Genomic DNA, 23,788 nt, shown 5'->3' with positions numbered 1-23,788 from the left:
GACAAATCATGCAATGTGTTACAGTTGTGTTATATTGTATATGTTATAAGTACATAAGTCAAAATTATGTATGCAATAGAAAAAGTATAATCAATATACAGAAGTAGGATGAAACTCTCAAAGTATTGCACTAGAAATACTGTGGGGCCCATTTATCAAGCTCCGTATGGATCTTGTCGGCCCGTGTTTCTGGCGAGTCTTCAGACTCGCCAGAAACACAAGTTATGAAGCAGCGGTCTAAAGACCGCTGCTTCATAACCCTGTCCGTCTGCTCTAAACAGGCGGACAAGTATCGCCGGAAATCAACCCGATCGAGTACGATCGGGTTGATTGACAGCTCCCTGCTGGCGGCCACAAGTCTGCAGGGGCCGGCGTTGCACCAGCAGCTCTTGTGAGCTACTGGTGCAATGTTAAAAGCGGAGAGCGTATTGCTCTCCGCATTTAGCGAGGTGTTGCAAGACCTTTGATAAATAGGGGCCTGTGAGTTGACTGTGGTAAATGAAAGAGAACTTAATTAAAGGGCCATTCCAGACAAAACTGTACATCAGTGCGCATATTTGTATTAGGAAAAATGTTTCTAATAAAAGCTATCTTTTTTTTTTATTTCAGCGAAAGCTTTTACTGTGCACGTGAAGCATATGCAGATATGCTCCATGCACCATTCTTTTAAACAGTTTGTCTCTTTAGAGAGCTGACAGTGCCTTGCTTGGCGCTGGCAATGGCTATATTTACATGATACAAGTCCCTGCCAGCTTTCTGAGCAGACACACTGTTTAAAATGCTCATGCATGATGCATATTTAGATATGCTAGTTTTTAATAGAAGCTCATTTTTAACACAATTGTATTATAAAAATGCTTCTATTTAAAAGTGTAACAAACTGAGGTGTCTCATTGATAGAGATATTTAGAATCATATATTTGCATTCAGTATAAGCACTAAACTAAATTAATGGATTAGGCCGACATCACAAAGAACAGAGCAAAAACAGAGCAAAAAAAAATAACCCCCAGCATTAATATAAAGGCCTGGAAGTGTAAATTTAAATATCACTCTACATTTATCAATCCTCATAATTCATATACTGCATTAAAGGATATTAAATCAACACTTAATTGCCCAATTGTTTAATAATGAGTAGTAAAATAAAAGTTTATAATATACATTAATAATTATTAGAGATGTGCATTCATTTTCGGACGATTGCACATTCGTGCCAAAAATTGGATTTTCATTTACGATACGAATGAATGCACCAGCAAAATTTAAAGAAAATGAAAAGAATACTGATGAAATTTCTCAGTATTTATTTGTTTTCTTTATATTAATTTTAAAGGCTTAATACTTACTGTGCTCTGGAGAGCACGCTAACCAATCCTCTTCTTGCCATGTCCCTGACCACGCTAAGAGGAAACGTTAGTGCAGGTTTTGGCAAGAAGAGGATAAAGTTAGCGCCCTCTCCAGAGCGCATTAGGGTAAATAAGCAGCTGCAGGTGAACTTTTGACCTCTAGCTTTGAAACATTTACATTCGTTTAATGAAAACAAATGTAAATGTTTAAAGAAATTTTTAACTAAAAAAAAAAATTTAGTTTTAAAATAAAAAGAAAACCAAATAGTGCAGGAAATGAATATTTGGGGAAAATAATTTCCTCGAATATTCGAAACGAAAATTTAATCCAAAATTAAAAAATTTTCACTGCACATTCCTATTAATTATCTGAATTTCCAAACTTTTTCTGTAAATCAGAGAGCTTAGAGAGCCTAAACCATAATCATGCTGATTGCTTGATCAGTGCAGGAGTTAGTTTATAACTGTCCCTAATTACCCACAGCAAAGGAGACAATCTAAATATTGTTCTGGTGCTTTTTAAGATTAAAGGGATAGGAAACCTGAAAAACAATTGTGATTAAGACAGAGAATTTCATTTAAAAAAAAAATCCAATTTACTTCTGTTATCAAATTTGCTTTGTTCCCATGGATTCTTTATGGAAGAGATACATAGGCAGGTATCTGGACCACTACATGGCAGGAATGTGCTGCCATCTACAGCTCTTGCAAATGGATAACATTTTTGCAAAGATGCTGCCATATAATTCTTCAGACAAGTGCACGCTCCTGAGTACTGATCTTACGTCCCTGCTTTTTCAACAAAATATACCAAAAGAACAAAGAAAATTTGATAATAGAAGTAAATTAGAAAGTTGTTAAAAATTGCATGCTCTATCTGAATCATGAAAGAACAATGTGGGGATTTATGTCAATTTAACAGCAAAACGGTGAAATATTTGCAGTTTGCAGTGTTACATGAATGAAGCCTTTTACTTTGCATGCAGGTAGTTTGCAATGCAGTGTTTAATTGATAATATTAACAAGTCATATTTATTTTAATGTTCTTTAATAGCTTATTTACCCTTCACATGTAATTAACTCCTCAATACAAGTATAAAAAGATTATTTATTCATGGTTACATCTAAAATATAATGACACAATAACATTATATTATATTAAACCGTACATATGCAGCCAGCATTTAGGTGATAAACCTATTTCAAATAGCCACTAGCTCAGATTTATTGCAGGGCACCTTTATAATTCCTATAACTTCATGATGGGTCAGGCAGTCCTTACAGATGATCAATAAAACCGCCCAGAGGGATTGTTAATTTTTTAACACCTAGGAAAATACTGCAGGCCTGTTATAATTTAACCATTTAAACATGCTACAATAATATGCATTTGAGTTATTATTTACACCTGTAGTATAAGGAGATTAAACTGATGGCTTTGCATATTTTGTATATGGTCCTATTATAAGCACTTCCTTTTTTAATGTGTAGACTTGAGTTTATATTGCCATGATTAGGACTTAATTATGATGACTGTGTTTCTGCTTCACTTGATAAGGTTTTAAATCAATATCCTGTTTGTATAAATTTATAAACTAGTATGTCATTAAAAAACACTTGCAAAATAGCTGGGCTTTTATAGTGATTAATAGTATTTTCATGTTAAATACCTGATGAAGGGTTGTGTCCTTGAAACGCGTCATGGATTTTGAATTCAGAGTAAGATACACAAAGGGCTCTATGATATAATCTTTGCCGGCTCAAACCTACTTTTTCTCGCTGACACTCGCAGGACTTCCCCGGTACAATGATCGTAAAAAAGGGTCAGTCCCTGTCAGTGGCGAGATGGCTCCAATTAAAAGTATTGGAGCTCGCTGGATAGGGACACTTCACTCCTTAGAGCGAAGTTAGCAGGGAACAGAGGGAGCACATTAAAACTAAAATCCTGCAGCCAATTTAACCCACATTATGCTGCTTTCTGCAGAGAACATCTTACATTTGCCTATATTTTAGTATGCAATTGTTTTTCTATTGGGGTTATAAGTGTTCGTATTGTTTTGAGAAAAGCTCGCCACCTTTAAGTTGGCGAGAAAAAACTGTGAGATCTGCAGTGCAAACATCTTTATAGAATTACGCTTGGATTAAAGAGACATTTTCATATACGCCCATGGAACGCCCATGTTCAGTCCATTTTACGAAAAAACAACAATTACGCTTTGCATTTTATATTTAGAAGTTAAAATTTCTATGTGATTTTTGCACATCCAGTGTACTACAATTACGATTTATGCTGTGCATATTTAATTTGATTTATTCCTGTGTAAATTACATACAAATTTTACTTTTTTGGTAACATACGATTTTTGCTGAAGAATTTTGTTACGATTTTTGATGCACCTTAACAATACAACTTTTCCCTGCTTATTTTTGTGCGAATGAATCAAATATTTGTTTTGTATGATGTTTAAAATATGAATTTTATTGTACACATTTCATATGAAAATCCAGTATACGCCCCTTAGTGAGACACCCTGTTTTCAGGGTAAAAAGTGGGTTTAGATCATTCCACCAAGAAAATAGAAGGACTGGCGAGCATTCTTTAATAATCTCACCAGTCAAGAGAGCTTTCAATCATCGAGCCCAGAGTCTGGGAGCATTTTAAGTATATTTAGTGAAAGTATTTTTTTTTAAGCTTCTTTTAACAGAATTTGTTTGTGTGATTAAAGAATTTGTATAAAATTGATTCTTGCAATGTATGTCACACAAATACTGTATTTACTTAATATTGAGTTGTTTTGTCTTCCTAGTGCAGATTGTAAAACTGTTATTTTCTTTTCTTATTTAAAAAATTTTAAGTCACCTTTTATGTGACTATTAAGACAAGTGCTTCATTTCATTATTGGTTATATTGAAATAATATTATGTTGGCTTATTATACGTTTTTCGGGAATATAGTTGGCATATTTTTTATTATTACCATTTATAAACTTTAAATATTTGTTTTTATGCTATTCATATAATTAGTTTTAAAATAATTAATAAAATAATCCATAATAATGGTGTAGATTTAAATCTTGCTGATTTTTATACGGTCTAATATTTCTTAAATAATTTGTGGTCTTTTACTGTCGACCGATAGTGTTACTCTTATTTATTAAAGGGTCATGAAACCCAAAAAATTTATTTCATGATTCAGATAGAGAATACAATTTTAAACAACTTTCTAATTTACTTCTATTATATAATTTGTTTCATTCTCCTGTTATCCTTTGTTGAAGGAGCAGCAATGCACTACTGGTTTCTAAATGAACACATGGGTCAGCCAATGACAATCAGTATCTATATGCAGCAACCAATCAGCAGCTAGAATATAAGCTTTTTGTTCCTCCTGAGCTTACCTAGATAAACCTTTCAGCAAAAGATAACAAGAAAAGGAAGCAAATTAAATAATATAAGTAAATTGGAAAGTTGTTTAAAATTGTTTTTTCTATCTGAATCATGAAAGAAAATTTTTTGGGTTTCATGTCCCTTTAAGATTAAAAATGCTCCTATGCTAAAAAAAAAAATATCTCCAAAAAGTATGTTATTTATTTAGGACAGCCAATAGAAATTACTTTTGCTTTATAGGGTACACTAACTCTTTAGGTCTCGCGGTCAAGTTTACATTTTATAACTGGGAGCAGATAAACCAATGAATTTTAATCATCTGAAGTAATTTAAGCAGTTTTAGAAATACTTGCATATGATAATTTCACTGTTTATTTTAAACCTAAATTCCTATATTTGTATCACAAACAACATATTCCCATATAAGAACCTCCTGACTCCGATATTCTGTTTCATCTCACACAAACACACATTGTTAAAATAACTAAGTACGGTGAGGCTGGAAAGACATTAACACTGTAAATAAGTACAAGATAAGCATTTGATGAGTATTGGAAAGTGTACCTGTCTCAATCAATTCTTGCCTATCGGTTCCTTCCTCAGAATAATGTAGAAAATCAATATAAATTCTCGCTGGGTTTACAGATACCTTATAATAAAGGTTGTATAACAAACAGCTAAGGTTGATTAAGAATGGGAAGATCAATTTATGAAAACAAAGTGGAGTAGAGTTGGGACATCATTTTTCAAATAAACTTTAGGAGAATCAGGTTCTTAAATATAAATTTACTAGTCCTAAAGCCTGTTCACACGGGCCATTTTTTGCAGTACATCGGTCCCACCCCTTGCTCTCTCTCCCTCCCCCTCTCTTTTGCTCTCTCTCCCTCTCTTTTGCTCTCTCTCCCCCTCTCTTTTGCGCTCTCGCTCCACCTCTCTTTTGCTCTCTCTCCCCCCTCACTTTTGCTCTCTCTCCCCTCTCTTTTGCTCTTTCACCTCTCTTTTGCTCCCTCTCCCCCATCTCTTTTGCTCTCTCTCCCCCCTCTCTTTTGTGCTCTCTCTCTCCCCCTCTCTTTTGCACTCTCTCTCTCCCTCTCTCTTTTGCACTCTCTCTCCCCCTCTCTTTCGTGCTCTCTCCCCCTCTCTTTTGCTCTCTCTCACCCCTCTCTTTTGCTCTCTCTCCCCCTCTCTTTTGCGGTCTCTCTCTCCCCCTCTCTTTTGCGCTCTCTCCCCGTCTTCTGTGCTCTCTCTCTCTCCCTCTCTATTTTGTGCTCTCTCTTCCCATCTCTTTTGCGCTCTCTCTCTCTCCCCCTCTCTTTTGCACTCTTTCTCCCCTCTCTCTTTTGCGCTCTCTATCTCCCCCCTCTCTTTTGCGCTCTCTCAATCCCCCTCTCTTTTGCACTCTCTCCCCCTCTCTTTTGCGCTTTCTCTCCCCCTCTCTTTTGCTCTGTCTCTCTCCCCTCTCTTTTGCACTCTCTCTCCATCCCTCTCTTTTGCCCTCTCTCCCCCTCTCTCCCCCCTCTTTCCCCCCTCTCTCCCCCCTCTCTTCTTTTGCTCTCTCTCTTCTCCTCTCTTTTGCTCTCTCTCTTTCCCCCTCTTATTTTCTCTCTCCCCTCTCTTTTGCTCTCTCTCTCCCCCTCTCTCTTCCCTCTATTTTGCTCTTTCCCCTCTCTTTTGCTGTTTCTCCTCTATTTTGCTCTTTCCCCCCTCTTTTTTGCTCTTTCCCCTTAGTTTTGCTCTCTCTTACCCTCTTGTTAGCTCTTTCCCATCTCTTTTGCTCTCTCCCCTCTCTTTCTATCTCCTTCCCCTCTTTCTCTCTCGTGCCCGTCCCCGTCCCCATCACGCCCGGCCCCGCCCCAACCACGCCCACCATCACCGTGCCGCAGCAGATCAGGTAGACTCTAAAGCCAGGTGTGTTTGTCCTCGTGCTGTCTCTACTGCGCATGACAGCTTCGGACAAACACATTTGGCCTTTTATATTATAGGATATTCTCCTATAAATAAATTTCTCATAGAAGAAGAAGCTATTTATTTCCTAGATTTTAATCTATAAATATTTTATAAATAATTATTATATTAATGTATTTTACATGTTAGTTTTATAAACCAACAAATGATAAAACGACAGCAGACATTCTGTGACTTTAATATAAAATGTTTAATTAAGTTAAGTAATACAAGTTTGCAATATATTTTTAATATTTATTTTGCCCCCATAATTTTTCATAATTTTAATCAATAAACACTTTGAAATTTTAATATAAAATGTTTGATTACAAGTAGTGTACAATATACTTTCATTATTTTTTTTGCTTTCCTTTACTGTAATTTAATTTTAAAGATCATAGTGTTTCCACTCCCCATAGAGGCTGAAGTGAATTCTGTGGAATGTAGAAATTTAACATTCCTATATGTTGCCCAGCAATTGGTTGATATATGCAGGACATTATTTTTATCTGTCTCTAATTAACCATAGTAAAGTGTTATAAAGTAAAATACAATGGATTGAATAGTTCCTCCTAATATGCATATAAAGAATTTACTTTAATATCCATGTACAGCCCAGTTCCACACCAACATGCACTTCCTCACATTTAAAATAAAAATTAACAGCTTTAAAATAACATTTTCAAACAAAAATATTTTAATGTGTTAAAATTGTACTTTTTCATATTTAGAGTTTCTGTCCCTTTAAAAGGATACTAAACCCACATTTTTATTTCATGATTCAGATATTGAATGCTATTTTAAGCAACTTTCTAATTTACTCCTATTATCACGTCACACCACATTAATTTATCAAGATTTTATCAACTATGAGACCCCTTCTCTTATTATAAAAAAACCCCAGTAATTACCATTCTATAACTTTTTTCTAGGCAATTCTCTTGGCTATTTTTCTTTTTCTTTTATTTTTGGTGGAGGTAGTCAGTCTCATACTTTAAAGCAGGGTGTCCAAACTTTGCTCTCCAGAGGTTTTGGAACTACATTTCCCATGATGCTCAGCTAGATAAAATGCTGGCTGAGCATCATCGGAAATGTAGTTCCAAAACCTCTGGAGAGCAAAGTTTGGACACCCCTGCTTTAAAGGGACAATGTACACCGATTTCTATATAACTGCAGTTAATAGACACTGCTATAAAGAAGAATATGCACAGATACTGATTTAAAAATCCAGAATTAAACCTTTTAAAAACGTACTTAGAAGTTTCAGTTTAGCACTGTTGATAAAGTTAGGCTGGGACACACAGTAAAAGGGACTGGGAAAGTAGGAACAGGCAGACACTCCCCCCTTCCCTGCATATGAAAAAAGTAATTAAATGAATAGAAAACCGCAAAAAAAAAAGATATGTGATTTGGATATAACATATCATTTTAAACAACTTTCAAATGTACTTCTTTGATCAAATTTGCTTTATTCTTTTGTTATCCTTTGCTGAAAGAACAGTGGTGCATTACTGGCAGCTAGCTGAACACATCCGGTTAGCAAATCACAAGAGACAAATGTGTGCAGGCACCAATCAGCAGCTAGCTCCAACTAGTGTAGGATATGTGCGTATTCTTTTTCGACAAGGGATACCAAGAGAACGAAGCACATTTGAAAATAGAAGTGAATTTAAAAGTGTCTTAAAACTACATGCTCTATCGGAATCATGCAATTTTAATTTTGACTTTTCTATCCCTTTAAAGTGAAGGTCCATTTTGTTGAATTAGTGCCCAGTTTTTAATAAACCTTTCAAAAACAAGGGCACTTCATCAAAATTGTAATTTCACTGTTTTCTTCAAAAACTTACCTCTTAATCCTGGCAGCCGCTCCAGCACTTCCTCCGCCCGTCGCAAGCCGTCTTCATGGGTCCAAAATGATGAATCCGGCTTCCTCCAATCCCAGCGTTGCATCAGGCCAAAATTCCCCGGGGGGGAAGCTGTGATTGGAGGAAGCCTGATTCGTCATTTCTGACGTCTACAGAGGCTTCCGATGACCGGGGGAATCGCTGGAGCGGCATTCAGAATTAAAAGGTAAGTTTTTGAAGGAAACAGTGAAATATCAATTTTGATTAATTAAAGTGCCCTTGTTTTCAATAGGTTTATTAAAACCGGGCACTAATTCATCAAAATGGACCTTCACTTTAAACAAGAGCAGGAGAAATCTGTCGACTTCAGTCTACATCTGAAACTTTGTGGATTGGTTAGGAGTCTGAAAATCAGCACAATGTTATCTAAGAATAAGCAAAACTATACATTGTTACAAAAACACTCCCAGATGGGCTATATACTGTAAATGGATCAGCGAAAAAACATTTATGCAAAGAAAAATCTAGTGTACAATGTCTCTTTAACTAACATGATGATTTCTTAGTTTTATTTGTTATGATGATCAATACAGATTTTTAAATGATAACTGAGTTTAAAAATAAAAAATATTTAAATTATGAAACATATTTACAAATAACGTGAACATGCTCATGTTGACAATTAAAGGCCATTGTAGTAAAAAAAGATTCAATATCAACCCTACAAATCTATGTGTGTGGCTCCCAAGCAATACTTTAAAGGGATACTAAACCCAAATATTTTCTTTAATGATTTAGATAGAGCATGCAATTTTAAGCAACTTTCTAATTTACTCCTATTATCAAGTATTCTTTGTTCCTTTGGTATCTTTATTTGAAAAGCAGGAATACAAATATTTTAGGTTCAGCACCTGGGTAGTGCTTGCTGAATGGTAGCTAAATGTAGCCACCAATCAGCAAGCACTATCCAGGGTGCTGTACCAAAAATGGGCCGGCTCCTAAGCTTTCATTCCTGCTTTTCCAATAAAGATACCAAGAGAACAAAGAATAATTCATCTAGGAGTAAATTAGAAAGTTGCTAAAAATTGCATGTTCTATCCGAATCATAAAATAAAAAATGTGGGTTTAGTATCCCTTTAACTGTGTGTTTAACAAACAGGAGCATGTATTTTTCTCACTATGATGATCTTTTAAGTATTTGGAAATATAAAAACAAAAATATTGATGATGATGATGATTCTATCCGAATCATAAAATAAAAAATGTGGGTTTAGTATCCCTTTAACTGTGTGTTTAACAAACAGGAGCATGTATTTTTCTCACTATGATGGTCTTTTAAGTATTTGGAAATATAAAAACAAAAATATTGATGATGATGATGATTCTATCCGAATCATAAAATAAAAAATGTGGGTTTAGTATCCCTTTAACTGTGTGTTTAACAAACAGGAGCATGTATTTTTCTCACTATGATGATCTTTTAAGTATTTGGAAATATAAAAACAAAAATGATGATGATGATGATGATGATGATGATGGAAATGATTAATTGCACATGTGAATTGATGTTAGATGATTAAAGCAACTTTCAGTCAAACACACAAGACAAGTCATCAGCAACAATGTATCAATTTTTCATGAAATTTTCCTTTTCCATTAGACGATTCACTTTTGCTTCCTTAATGGTCTGCAATAAAATGGAAAAAAAATCCTGTTATATATGACTTTTAACCTAATGTAAATGAATGAAATCCTGAAGATCCAACCCAATGTGTTGAAAAAAAAACAAAAAAACTTTTTTTCAAAGATTGAAGTACAGTTGAGAATGTCACAAATTAGCTGAGCTAAGAACTATGATTATGGAATATACCCCAGATATAAGGAGAACAGCTAAAATAAGTTCATTACATAGACACCAGGAAAGAATGATACGTGTCTACAAACAGCTTTTAAAGCATTTTAAAATTTGGTATATGGGGCATTCACAGGTACAAATCCCCAAATCCAGAATTCCAAAATCCAAACTTATTCTGAAATCCAAACTTTTTAATTAATATTTTTTAAAATAAAATGATCAGAAATTACTTTTTTTCCCCCATCTGTCACAATTTTATCTGTCTGTTTCTTTGGTTTGATCTTTGTGTCTAAAATGCAAATAATAGTCTATATTTATTTAAAACAACTATTACCTTTCTAATTACCTCACTGTGCTGTCTTTTTGATGGTACTGTGTATACAAATGCATTAAACATTATATAAAACTACCTTTAGGTTACATGTAGAAGCTGTATTAGGACATGTAAATATTGTCTAAATGACATAATATATTGGTTCCATCCCTGCTCCTAAACTGCCCTATTGTAAAGATGCAAATATTTAAAAATCCGAACTATTCCAAAATCCAAACCTTTTCTGATCCCAAGCACTTTGTATACAGGGGTCGATTTATCAAGCTACGACGGACAGGGGCGTACATACGCGCCCCTGACCATCGCAGCTTGCCTCTGGCGTACTGAATTCCGCTTCCGGAACACAATTTTGTGCTCCTGTGCAATGCCGCCCCTTGCCTGTACACAGCTGTCAATCTTCCCAGTCAGACGAGACCGGGGAGATTGAAATTTGCCACCTAAGAGGTAGCGAAGAGGTTAGGGAAGCAGCGGTCTGCTTCATAAATACGGACTGCAGGTTCTCCTGTGAGAACCTGCAGTCGTAGGGGGGCAAAGGCTGGCGAAGTCATTGATAAAACGACCCCAAAGGGTTTTCTATCTGTAAACACACGCATTTGTGTTAAACACATACGTTTAGGCAAGCAGTAGTGAAATCAAAATGTACGTCTGTCTGCAGCTTTAAATTGTTTTAATTACGTTTTAGATATATATTGAGGATCTTAAAAGTATGTGAAACCCATAATGTTTTTTCATGATTCAGACAAAGCAGCAATTTTCCAATTAACTTCTATAATCTTGGTACTCTGTGTTGAAAAACATACCTGGGTATGCTCAAGGGCAGCAATGCACTACTGTGAACTAGCAGGGAATTGGGTGGCTGCACACATATGGCTGTTGACATTTGCTCACCCTGATAGAAGTACATTGAAAAGCTGTTTACATTTGTATGCTCAATCTAAATTATTAAAGAAAAAATGTTGGTTTTATGTATCTTGTAATATTCCTAATACTCTTGTTAAACAATAATAACTTACACCTAGATTACGAGTTGTGCGCTAAACAGGGTGCGAAAATAACACCAAAAATTTGCGTTGTTGCACTCTCCATAGCGCTGCCATTACGAGTTACTGAAAAACCTCCTTGTGCTGTGCGTTATGGTGCATTAAGCTCCATACCGCACAAAAGCCAAGGGCTGAGTTTACGTGCTCGTGCACGCTTTCCCCCATAGACATCAAAGGGGAGAAAGTGTTAGAAAAAAAAAACTAACACCTGCGATCGCGGAATGGAGATCGCCGTATCGCAACCCCATTGATGTCTATGGGGGAAAGAAAGTTATGTTTAAACCTAACACCATAACATAAACCCCTAGTCTAAACACCCCTAATCCGCCCCTCCCTGACATCGCCAACACTAATAAAAGTTATTAACCCCTATTCTGCCGCTCCCCGACATCGCTGAAACTAATAAAAATTATTAACGCCCTATTCTGCTGCCCCCCGACATCGCCGACACTAATAAAAGTTATTATCCCCTAATCCACCACCCCTGACATCACTGACACCTAAATAAACCTATTAATCCATAAACCGCCTGCCCCCTACATCGCCAACACTATAATAAAGTATTAACCCCTAAACCTCCAGCCCCTCACATCGTAACTACTAAACTAAACCTATTAACCCCTAAACCGCCGTCCCCCACATCACAAAACACTAAACTAAACTATTAAGCCCTAAACCTAACACCCCACTAACTTTAAATTAAAATGACAAAATAACTATCTTTAAAAAAAAAAAAAACTTACCTGTGAAATTAAAAAAAACTAAGTTTAAACTATAAATTAACCTAACATAACTATTCTAATAAAATAAAAAAACTACCAATTAAAAACCTAAATTAAAATCTTTTAAAAACCTACTACGAAAAAAAATTAAAAAATCTAACATTACAAAAAATAATAAAAACTAAATTCCAAAAAATAAAAAACTCTAAGATTACAAAAAAGATTACAAATGAAACAATTACACCTAATCTAATAGCCCTATAAAAAATAAAAAAGTTCCCCCAAAATAAAAACACCCCGTAACCTACAATAAACTACCAATAGCCCTTAAAAGGGCCTTTTGTAGGGCATTGCCCTAAGTTAAACAGCTCTTTTACCTTAAAAAATGACTATGTCCCCCCCCCTAAAAAATAACCCCCCCCAACCAACCCCCAAAATAAAAAAGCCTAGCTCTAAAAAATCCTAAGCTACCCATTGCCCCTCAAGGGGCATTTGTATGGGCATTGCCCTGAAATGGGCATTCAGCTCTTTTACTGCCCTTAAAAGGACATTCAGCTCTTTTATAAGTGCCCATCCCTAATCTAAAAAAAAAAAACGACCCCAAAATGTTTTAATAAAACCTAACACTAACTCCATAAAATCTACTCACGGTTCTTGATGTCCGGACATCCATCTTCATCCAGGCGACGAGAAGTCTTCATCCAGGCGGCGACACCTTCATCTATCTCGGGGACGTCTTCTATCTTTATCCCGGCGGCGTGGAGCGGAACTATCCTAGAGAGCGATGACACCTTGCGCGGAGCCTCCTCTTCACAAGATCACCGTCGTAAACTGAAGTTGAATGCAAGGTGTCTGATTCTTCAAATTCAAATCAGCCAATAGGATGAGAGCTTCTAAAATCCTATTGGCTGTTCAAATCAGCCATTAGGATTTCAGAAGCTCTCATCCTTAATTTAAAGTTTAAACGTAGTTTTTTTTTTTTATTTCACAGGTAAGATTTTATTTATTTAAAGATAGTTATATTGTAACATGCAAGGGCCAATTTTTCAGCGATATAGCCGTTCCGCAACACCTGTAATCTAGCCATTAGATTGTTATTACCATGCTTTGTATGTTTGCATAGAATGCAAAATGTTAAATGTATTTTTGTTTCTTGAAAATTATTTTTACACCAATTTACGATTGATTGAACAAGGATCATTAATCCTTATATCAAGAAAAGGATCAATATTCTTTATGTCAAGAAAGGGGTCTGAAAAAAAATCCTTATTCCTAGAGAGCGTTATAGTTCACAAAGTTATTTGTTTCTTTATATTTGTGATTGATACAGCTAAATTTAGCACATGCCTATTTATCAAATATTTTCTTATCTCGTAAGATCAATTATGAAGATTGCATGACTAGGACACTGCCCCAACCTCGATCCACATGGGAACTACTAAAAGCATTGTGACAAATGATATTTTATGAGTGCTTTTGTACTAGCCCCTCGATCCCTTGAAGACGTCTACAGCCGGTTTCAAACATGTGTTACATTAAATTACAAGGACCAACACATTTAAAAAAAATTCAAATGAAAAAAAAGAAAAATTGAAACAGAGCCATATGACAGTGTTGCTTAAATGAAGGGTTAATTAATGAACAATTAATGTAAATATATTTTGTTCTAATCAGAAACTTATCCTTGTATCCTTTGATGAAAATTAGCTAATTTCTATGAGGACATACTGAGTGTTTGTAACAATGTTGTATATAAAGTGCTCAAGATGTGTACTTCCTTGAGCCTACCTGAGTATCCTCTCGTGCAAGGTAGCTAAGATACAACAAATTATACCAAGAGAAAAGAGTGAATGCATTTGATAATATTTTTCTTATTTATTTTTAATTATAGACTATATCTAAGCCACACAAGTTTAATCTTTACTTTTATGTCAATTTAAACACTAAATAAAAAGTTAGCATAAAGTATTAGCTTGAGAATAATATTTTTTAACTTAACATTGGTTTAAATATTGAAAAAAAGTCTGTGCACACACCTATGGTAAAATATAGTAGAATTAAGGACAAGTAGAATAAACCATAAACCAAGAGGGGAGCTAATAAGGATGTATGTTGCTGGCATAAGCAGGAATACACAAGCTCATTCAGTAGAAACTAAATGCACCACTTAAAAAACTAGCTGATTACTATTCAATTAGTTTAAATGCAAATTCTAAAGAAAAAACCCCACAGACCCTTATTTGGTTACCCTAAAGATTAAAGGGACATCAAGAAGCAATATTAAAATAGTCTAATGTACTAAAAGATTTTCTTATTGGACTATTGCTTAAACAAACTAAGGGCTAGATTACAAGTGGTGCAGTATTTAGTGCTCCCGCTCAAGGGTAAATACCGCTAGATGTAATCTTTTTGCGCATGTGGGTTAGCGTGTGTATTACAAGTTGAAAGTAAAACTTTTGAATTGCACACAAGTGAATACAGACGCGTGCTAACTTGAGGACTTCAGATATCGCAACCATGCTTTTCCCCCCCATAGACTTCAAAGTAGAAGAACGCAGAAGAAAAACCCTAACGATTATATCTTGCGTGCTAACATAACAGGAGTTGTTAATATTTCTCATTCCAATGTTCTTCTCTTACAGGAAAATTATTTTATTTCAAATATATATTTCTATATAAATATATATACCTATACATCTATACTTTAACATTATCAGATATATATATATATATATATATATATATATTATATATAGTATATGTATATAAATGCAACAAAAATATCCGCACTCACTGGACTTGTATGAAAGAAGCTTTATAAAAGTGACGTTTCGGTCTGAGGAAGGGGTGCTTTCGGCTAATCCAGTTTGGGACGTTTTATTTATATATATATATATATATATATATTCCAATTTGTATTCAAATGCACACTCACTGGACTTATAAACAAAGTGTTCTTTATTCAAGTGATGTTTCAAGCTCAAAATCCCCTTTCCCTGAGGAAGGGGCTTGTGAGCTCCGAAACATCACTTGAATAAAGAAAACTTTGTTTATAAGTCCAGTGAGTGCGGATTTGAATACAAATTGGAATTTATTATTGTTTCCTGAAACCCTGGCTGATGTAAATGAGTGCACATCCCCCTAAACTCTGAAACTATACTGTATATATATATATATATATATATATATATACACAGTCATGGCCAAAAATATTGGCACCCATGCATTTCTGTCAGAAAACTGTTGCAATTACAAATGTTTAGGCATTATCATGTTTATTTCTTTTGTTTGTATTGGTATGACTCAAAAAAGTCATACCAAAGTCCATCTCCAGAGATCTTAATGTTCCTGTGTCCACTGTGGGCAACATTGTCAAGAAGTTTACATCCCATGGCACTGTAGCTAATCTCCCTGGATGTGGACGAAAGAGAAAAATTGATCAAAGATTACAACGAAGGATTGTTCGAATGGTGAATAAAGAACCTCGATTAACTTCCAGACAAATTCAAGCTGACATTCAGGCACAGGGTACAAATGTGTCAGCTCGCACTATACGTCGCCATCTGAATGAAAAGGGACACTATGATAGGAGACCCAGGAGGACCCCACTGCTGACACAAACATAAAAAAGCCAGATTGGAGTTTGCCAACATTTACCTGAGGAAGCCAAGATCCTTTTGGGAGAATGTGCTGTGGACAGATGAAACAAAATGAGAGCTTTTTGGTAAAGCCAATCATTCTACTGTTTTCAGAAAAAGAAATGAGGCTTTTAAAGAAAGAATACAGTCCCTACAGTCAAACATGGTGGAGGTTCATTGATGCTTTTAGGTTGCTTTGCTGCTTCAGGCACTGGATGTCTTGACTGTGTACATGGCATTATGAAATTGGAATACTACCAAAGAATTCTGTGGTGCAATGTAGGGCCCAGTTTTAGAAAGTTTTTTCATCAGAGGTCATGGGTCTTACAGCAGGACAATGACCCAAAGCGCACGTCAAAAAGCACCCAGAAATGGTTTAAGACAAAGCGCTGGAGAGTACTGAACTGGTCAGCAATGAGTCCAGATCTCAATAGAGCACCTGTGGAGAGATCTCAAAACAGCAGTTGGGAAAAGGAACCCTTTCAATCTGAGAGACCTGGAGCAGTTGGCGAAAGAAGAGTGGTCCAAAATTACAGTAGAGAGGTGTAAGAAACTCATTGATGGTTACAGGAAGTGATTGATTTCAGCTATTTTTTCCGAGGGGTGTGCTACCAAATATTAAATTGAGGGTGCCAATAATTTTGTCCAGTTCCATTTTGGAGTTTTGCGTGGAATGTGTCAGATTTGGCTTTTTTTCTCCACTCTTTTGTGTAATACCAATACAAAACAAAAAAAATAAACATGCAAATGTCTAAACATGCTCACCAAAACCCAATAGGAGTACACAAATTCTTCATGTGCACTAACCTGACATAAATTATACTAAGGTGCGTTATGTATTTATTAAATATAAAATATTGAAAAATATTAATAATTAATGTAAATCATTGATATAGATGTACTAAAATATTCTAAAAAATACATAGAATATATATGTATATGTTACAGTAATTATAATAATTAATATTAATCTTTTTATCAATATTTCATATTTAATATTTACATAACGAGTCTTAAGATTAATAGTTTATTTTAATGTATTTATGTTGTGTTTGGTGCAACTTTTATTTTAGCCCTAACCCTTTACGCACTAACCTGACACATGTTAAAATTTGATTGTACTCAAGCAAACATGTTTACTTTAACTAATGGTTAAAGGGACAGTCAACACCCAAATTGTTATTGTTCAAAAAAGATAGATAATGCCTTTACTGTCCATTCCCCAGCTTTGCACAACCAACATTGTTTTATTAGTATACTTTATAACATTTAAACCTCTAAATTTCTGCCTGTGTCTAAGCCACTATAGACAGCCTCTTATCACATGCTTTTTTATTAGCTTTTCACAACAAGAGACTGCTAATCCATGTGGGTCATGTAGATAGCATTGTGCTCTATCCCGTGGAGTTGTGACTGACACTGCACAAATTGGTTAAAATACAAGTCAATAGATAATAAAAAAAATAGCCATGTGATGTGAAATTTTAAATTTGACTGTCCCTTTAAAGTCAGCTATGGAGTCACAAAGTACAGACAATCCTGAGCTGGTGGTTGGTTCAGATACACAAACATTGTGCCTGACTATTCTCAGCAGATATGCTCAGCGTCTTTGCGTCCCTTTAATTAAAGGTACATTTGGTGTAAAACATATCTGGGTTATGTGACCCCAGTACAATGTATTAAACCAATTTCCTATAAATATATACATTTGGAAAAACTGTTTTTGTCTTTTGAAGTCTGCTGTCTAAATAATTGGCTGACTATATGGTTTTTGATATCTTTCAAATAGGCTTATTAATTGTACCCATATAGTTGTCAAACTATAAAAATGACCAATAAACAATAAATAGGTGTGGTTTCTGTAAATCATTAACATAACTGCTGGTAATAGTAAAATTGTCGCTATAGAGTCCTTAAGGTGAGACTGAAAATATTAATTTGAGCAACTAAAAATCATATACATCTACTTCAACAAAGGTGTTTCATTTGTGACACTGGATATAAAAGACAGTGACAGCAAAATACCTCTTCTTTCGTCTTCTTGGATATAACTCGTAACCAGTCTCCAATCATACTCAAGACAGCAGCAAAATAAGCAAGGCCAACCAGGATCCAAAACCAAACCATAGGCTTGTACCACTCCCGGTAATTAATATCTGTATTTCCTCCTAAAGAAAACAATGAAAACATAGGTTTTTTATTATTATTTTTTAAAAGAAAACTGAAGCCTTTTGCATTGTGCCTATTCTAAGAAATATGTGCTGAGTTCATGAGCATACTATGTAAAATAGGATATACATTGGGAGGGAGACATAGATTGATGTAGTTGTAGAAATAAAATATATTACATCAATTATGTGTTAAAGGGACATTCCAGCCAAAATTGTAATCCACATACAGTTTAGTTTTAAATAGAAGCATTTTTGTAATATGTATGTATTAGCAAAAATACTTCTAATAAAAGCTATAGCTGTTTTAAAAGTGTATTTAAGTATGCACTGTGCACCAGCATTTTATACATAGCACTTGCTCAGATTGCCTAAGTAATGACTCAATTTGTTAATTGCTGACATGATACAAGCCCCACTGGCACTCTGAGCAGCTGCAATGTTTAAAATGCTGGTGCACTGAGAATATCTAGCTAATAACTTTTACTAGAAGCATTTTTTCCAATACATGAACATTCAAATATGTTTCTATTGAAAGATGTTATTCGTCTATGGTCATTTAAATTTTGCCCGGAAAGTCCCTTTTAATGTAACTAATAATTTAGCTTGCTATTAATACATTTGCTGCACTGAAGTTCTTTACAATGTTATAAATAAAAATGTAAGAATGCATAATCTATGTTTATGTTAATATTAATAATTAAACCATCAATGTAATTATTATTAGTATCTATTCATAGATGTGGCTTTTCTACTCTTAAAGGGACACTGTACCCAAATGTTTTCTTTCATGATTCAGAGAGAGCATGCGATTTTAAGCAACTTTCTAATTAACTCCTATTATCACATTTTCTTCATTCTCTTGGTATCTTTATTTGAAAAGCAAGAATTTAAGTTTAGATGCCGGCCCATTTTTAGTGAACAACCTGGGTTGTCCTTGCTGATTGGACAGCACCAATAACCAAGTGTTGTCCATGGTTCTGAACCACATATTGGCTCGCTCCTTAGCTTAGATGCCTTATTTTTCAAATAAAGAAAGCAAGAGAATGAATAAAAATTGATAATAGGAGTAAATTAGAACGTTGCTTAAAATTGCATGCTCTATATGAATCACAAAAGAAAAAAATTGGGTTCAGTGTCCCTTTAAGTGCCTGCAAAGTGGAATCTGCTGATAACCAACAGCAGAATACTGACACTTTCATTTGACAGGACAAGGTCAAAATTTAGACATAGTTATGTGGAATTCTGAACCGAGTATGCACAGTATTTATTCTTTTTCCCAAAATGTACAAATCTTGAAATACACATTATTTTATATTTTTTATAAACCATATTTTTTCATGCAGGAAAGTTGAAGGTTTTAAAAAGAGTGCACTAGTCTTAAAGGGCTACAAACTGACCAATCATAGAGGTCAGTTAGCCCTCAAGAACTGCAGGTAAAAAATCTGAAAGTATTTTCTTTTTGTTTGTTTTTTTAAGTTCAATTAGTCCTTTTTTTTCTTTCATGAAACATATACATTTTTCTACATTTACAGCAAGTAAGCTCCATGGCATAATGGACAACACCACTCACAGGAGAGAATTCACATGTAACAATGCATAGCTCACATTTTCACAAATAAACTCACTTGAATAAATTAGATGGGATAACAAGAAATGAAGTACTCAAAAAAGATAAAAGAATAAACCGTTCTATTTTATTTGATCAGATTATTCTTTGATAAGTCCCCCATTTCTATTTAACCCCTAAAACAATCAGCAACTAAGCAAACTCATACAGTGGTACTCGCCACTCCCAAAAACCATGCATGCATCTACTTCTGTCGATAGCTCAGAAGCACATTGGATGCACAAGTTGTGTTTTATAGACATGTACATGGCGAAAAAATTCGGTTCGGTTCGGATCGATTCGGATTTTTTCAAATTTCGGTTCGGATCGATTCGAATTCGGAAAAATTCTAATCAATTCGGTTCGGATTTGTTTTGGATTTATTCGGATTCGAATAAATTCGGCTGGATTGGGTTCGGAAATTCTGAATTTCGGTAAGTATTACACTAGTATTATGTACTGTATATTAGGTGTAACCCATAGCAGAGTGATATAACCTAATATACTGCACAATACTAGTGTAATCCGTGGCCATCCGAATCTACCGAATAAATCTGAATAAATCCGAACTAATTCGGATTTATTCGGTAGATTCGGCATTATTTTAATTCGGAAATTTCCGAATCGATCCGAAATGAATCGCACATTTCTAGTGTTTATCCCTTTACAAATGTGCACCCCAGAGCCAGTTCGAATTATTGTGTTGCAATGGTCCAAAAATTAATTTGACGCCCCCTAATTATCTGCCACTACAGTGTAGTCCATTTTGTTTTTACAGTGTAATCCATTTTTTTTATTTCATGATTCAGACAGTTTTAAACAATTTTCCAGTTTACTTCTATTCTCAAATCTGCTTAATTCTCTTGGTATCCTTTGTTAAAGGAGTAGCAATGACCTAGAGGGAGCTAGCTGAAAACATTGGGTAAGCCAATGACAAGGGGCATATAAGTGCAGCCACCAATTACCAACTAACTCCCAGTAGTGCATTGCTGCTCCTTCAAAAAAGGATACAAAGAGAACAAAGCAAGTTACATAATATGAGTGAATTAGAAAGGTGTTTAAAACTACATGCAGGACCGTCTTTAACACAGGGCAAAAGGGGCAGCTGCCCTGGGCCCAGTCTTTGTTGAGGGGCCCAAGAGTCCTAAAAAAAAAAAAAAAAATGTTTGTATTTTTTTTTAGTTCATGCCAGACTGCTGATGTCATGTGACATGGAGGACACACACAGTCAGTCCTAATATTGTCACAGTCAAGTCAAAAGTTCTTTGCTTATATTTATTTGTGAGAAACTGTGCCAGACCATGCCGATGTCATGTGACATTCCAAGCTAGTGCCATGTGTTGTTTTAGATGTGCACTGTGCAGCACTGGATGCTAAGCCCTAACTAGGCATCCAGTCAATCCCACTGCATCAGAAAAGGTCCTGCTTTGGTTACTACTGTCACCAGGTAACTGCTCTGGTGGTGGAGATTGTTTCTGGGTAGCGCTCACTATAGGCGCATGCAGCAGAAAGCTGGAGTGGCAGGCACATGAGGATTTGAGCATCTGTGAAGCTTCACACACTGCTCTCTTCAGTCTTGAGGCTGTGTGACTCATCTGTATCCATGCAGCCTTGGGCAGACAGCATCCAGTCTGCTGGTCCCCTTAGCCCTGCTCTTTCTGCTGTGGCTCTAAGATCAACTAACTGATGTTTGTTAGGAAAACAGTGTTTTGTAGAAAGTTGTCAGTGAAAAGAATAAGTGAGTGTACACATGCCCCTCCCCCATGCAGCATTGTCTAGTGCAGGATGAGAGGGAACTTGTTCCTAGCAAAGTAGTGACATGTGCTGCTGTGGCTGATGTATAGTGTTATGCTTATACTTCACACATTAAGGTAAGGTTTATTTTTATAGTTTTTATTTCTCTCTGTTTCAGATTTTACAGCTTCCCATAGTAGTTCTACTGTTCCAGTCAGTAAACTTATATCTGTCTGCACCTCTATGCTTCCGTCTCAGTCTTTACCTTGCTTTGCTCCTGTTGGCTGCCCTAAATCTCTTTAACCAGCTAACCTCACACCAGTATCACATTCAAAAGCATATTAAATGAATCCAGAGTGGAGGAATTTATATATTTATTTACTTATTAGTACTGCTTAGGTCCAGTTTCACATATTGCAATTTTTTTTTTAATGATTAGCCCAGCAGTGATTTAGTTGTTTTTTTGGGATATTGGGGTGGAGAGCAAAATTGCATGGGGGGGGGGGGGCAAGAAAATGTTTGCCCAGGGTCCAGTCAGTATTAAAGACGGCCCTGACTACATGCTTTATCTGAATCAGGCACATTTATTTTTTACTTTTGTCTGTCCCTTATTGGGCAGTTTGTCTCTATTTTTTAAAGGGCCAAGCTGTCACCAATTGTCCCAGCTGGACAGGAAGTGGTAGTTCACTTGATCTTTGCCTTCTCAAGGATGTCAGGAATGAAGATGGTTGAGGAGGGTAGAATGAGTCTGGTCCACTTTTTACTGGGATCCTTCACTTGCTTTTACAGAAAATCAGGGTGACAGAGCTCTGGTGTGTTTATACTTTAGTACCCTTTAACATAAATCAAATATGTAGATACACTTACAGCATAGGCTGGCATACAGAGGCAGGTGATATGTGTTTGGGACTGGCGCACATCGGCTGGCATATGACAAACAATGATTACTGGAACCGATATTGCCACTAAAGAGGTATTTTCCCTCCTGAAAAGCATATGGACCCCTGACACAACTCAGCTTGGTGTGGACACTCTGAAGGGAATGTTAGCAACTAAGGTAAACTTGTGTTGAGTTTTTTAAGACACTTCTAATGAAGAAAGATGTCCTAAAGAAATTGCACAGCCCTGAAAAATACAGAAGTTTTTTTTTAAAACTAAAGAATAACAACAGTTTTATCTTAGCAAAAGCATTTACTATTGGCTTTCATTTTAACTAAATAATTTTCACATGCCTGTATACATTACATTTTTGACATTTATGAGGTGGCCCAAATTAGGTATCTGGGAAATCTGGTCACCTTAATAAAATATTTGTTTCTGATGTAAAACCATACGCTGCGTCAAACATATGTTTACAAAATGTAATACCAAAGTAAAGAGGAACACGATATCCAAGTATATCTTACATTTCATCTGCTTACAATTCTTTAGGGACGAGATAAAACCAACCATATGTGAGATAATAACTGTCTTTGTTATATCACAGTATATCATGACACTCAAGTGCCACCTGAGTTGTAATCAGACTGTAAAAAATTCCCAGGATAGTTGCTGTGTATCTTCATTACTTTATATCTCTATTCATAACAGCATGCTGCTCGGACTAATTGGAATGGGTTTAATTAATCTAAAGCAGATTTAATTGGATGAGATAACCACTAATGACGCTTAAGATCCCTGATCTGTAAATTATTCCAGATAAAAGGGAAAAAAAATCTTACATTTTCAGTTATTTATTTAAAACAACATTTAACTCTTTGTGTGCCATAATGGCCTACGGTGTTCTGTGTTATAAACTTCTATGGCAGCTAAGTGGTTATATATCATTAAATTCAAAATAGTTTTATAGACTAAAATGAAAATAGTTTTCTGCAACATGTGTGATCCACTTCACCAGCTTCCTCTTATATTTGCGTAAGACAACCAAACCTAATAACTGAGTGCACGGCTGGCAATGGAGGTGGAAAAGCCAGGCCTAAGGGGCATATTTATGATTGTGTGAGCGGACATCATACGATATAGCGGATCCTGTCCGCTGCACATCAATAAATGCCAACAGCATGCACTGTCGGCATTTATCATTGCACCAGCAGTTCTTGCAGATTTGCGGCCAATCAGCTGCTAGCAGGGGGTGTCAATCAACCCGATCCTATTCGATCGGGTT

At 35.6% G+C, this 23,788-nt stretch overlaps 1 protein-coding gene across 1 annotated transcript in view; it reads right to left on the bottom strand.

Moving 5' to 3' along the window:
- KCNK10 (potassium two pore domain channel subfamily K member 10) overlaps window positions 1–23,788 on the bottom strand; it is a 135,678-nt gene that overhangs the window by 1,141 nt on the left and 110,749 nt on the right. Inside the window, exon 5 of the mRNA XM_053689419.1 lies at window positions 18,139–18,281. Within this exon, the coding sequence (XP_053545394.1) occupies window positions 18,139–18,281 (143 nt within the window). The remainder of the gene's footprint in view (window positions 1–18,138; window positions 18,282–23,788) is intronic.

The sequence above is a fragment of the Bombina bombina genome, chromosome 1 (assembly GCF_027579735.1).
Source record: "Bombina bombina isolate aBomBom1 chromosome 1, aBomBom1.pri, whole genome shotgun sequence".
NCBI classification, from domain to species: domain Eukaryota; kingdom Metazoa; phylum Chordata; class Amphibia; order Anura; family Bombinatoridae; genus Bombina; species Bombina bombina.
This window is presented reverse-complemented; position numbering and strand designations above follow the sequence as displayed.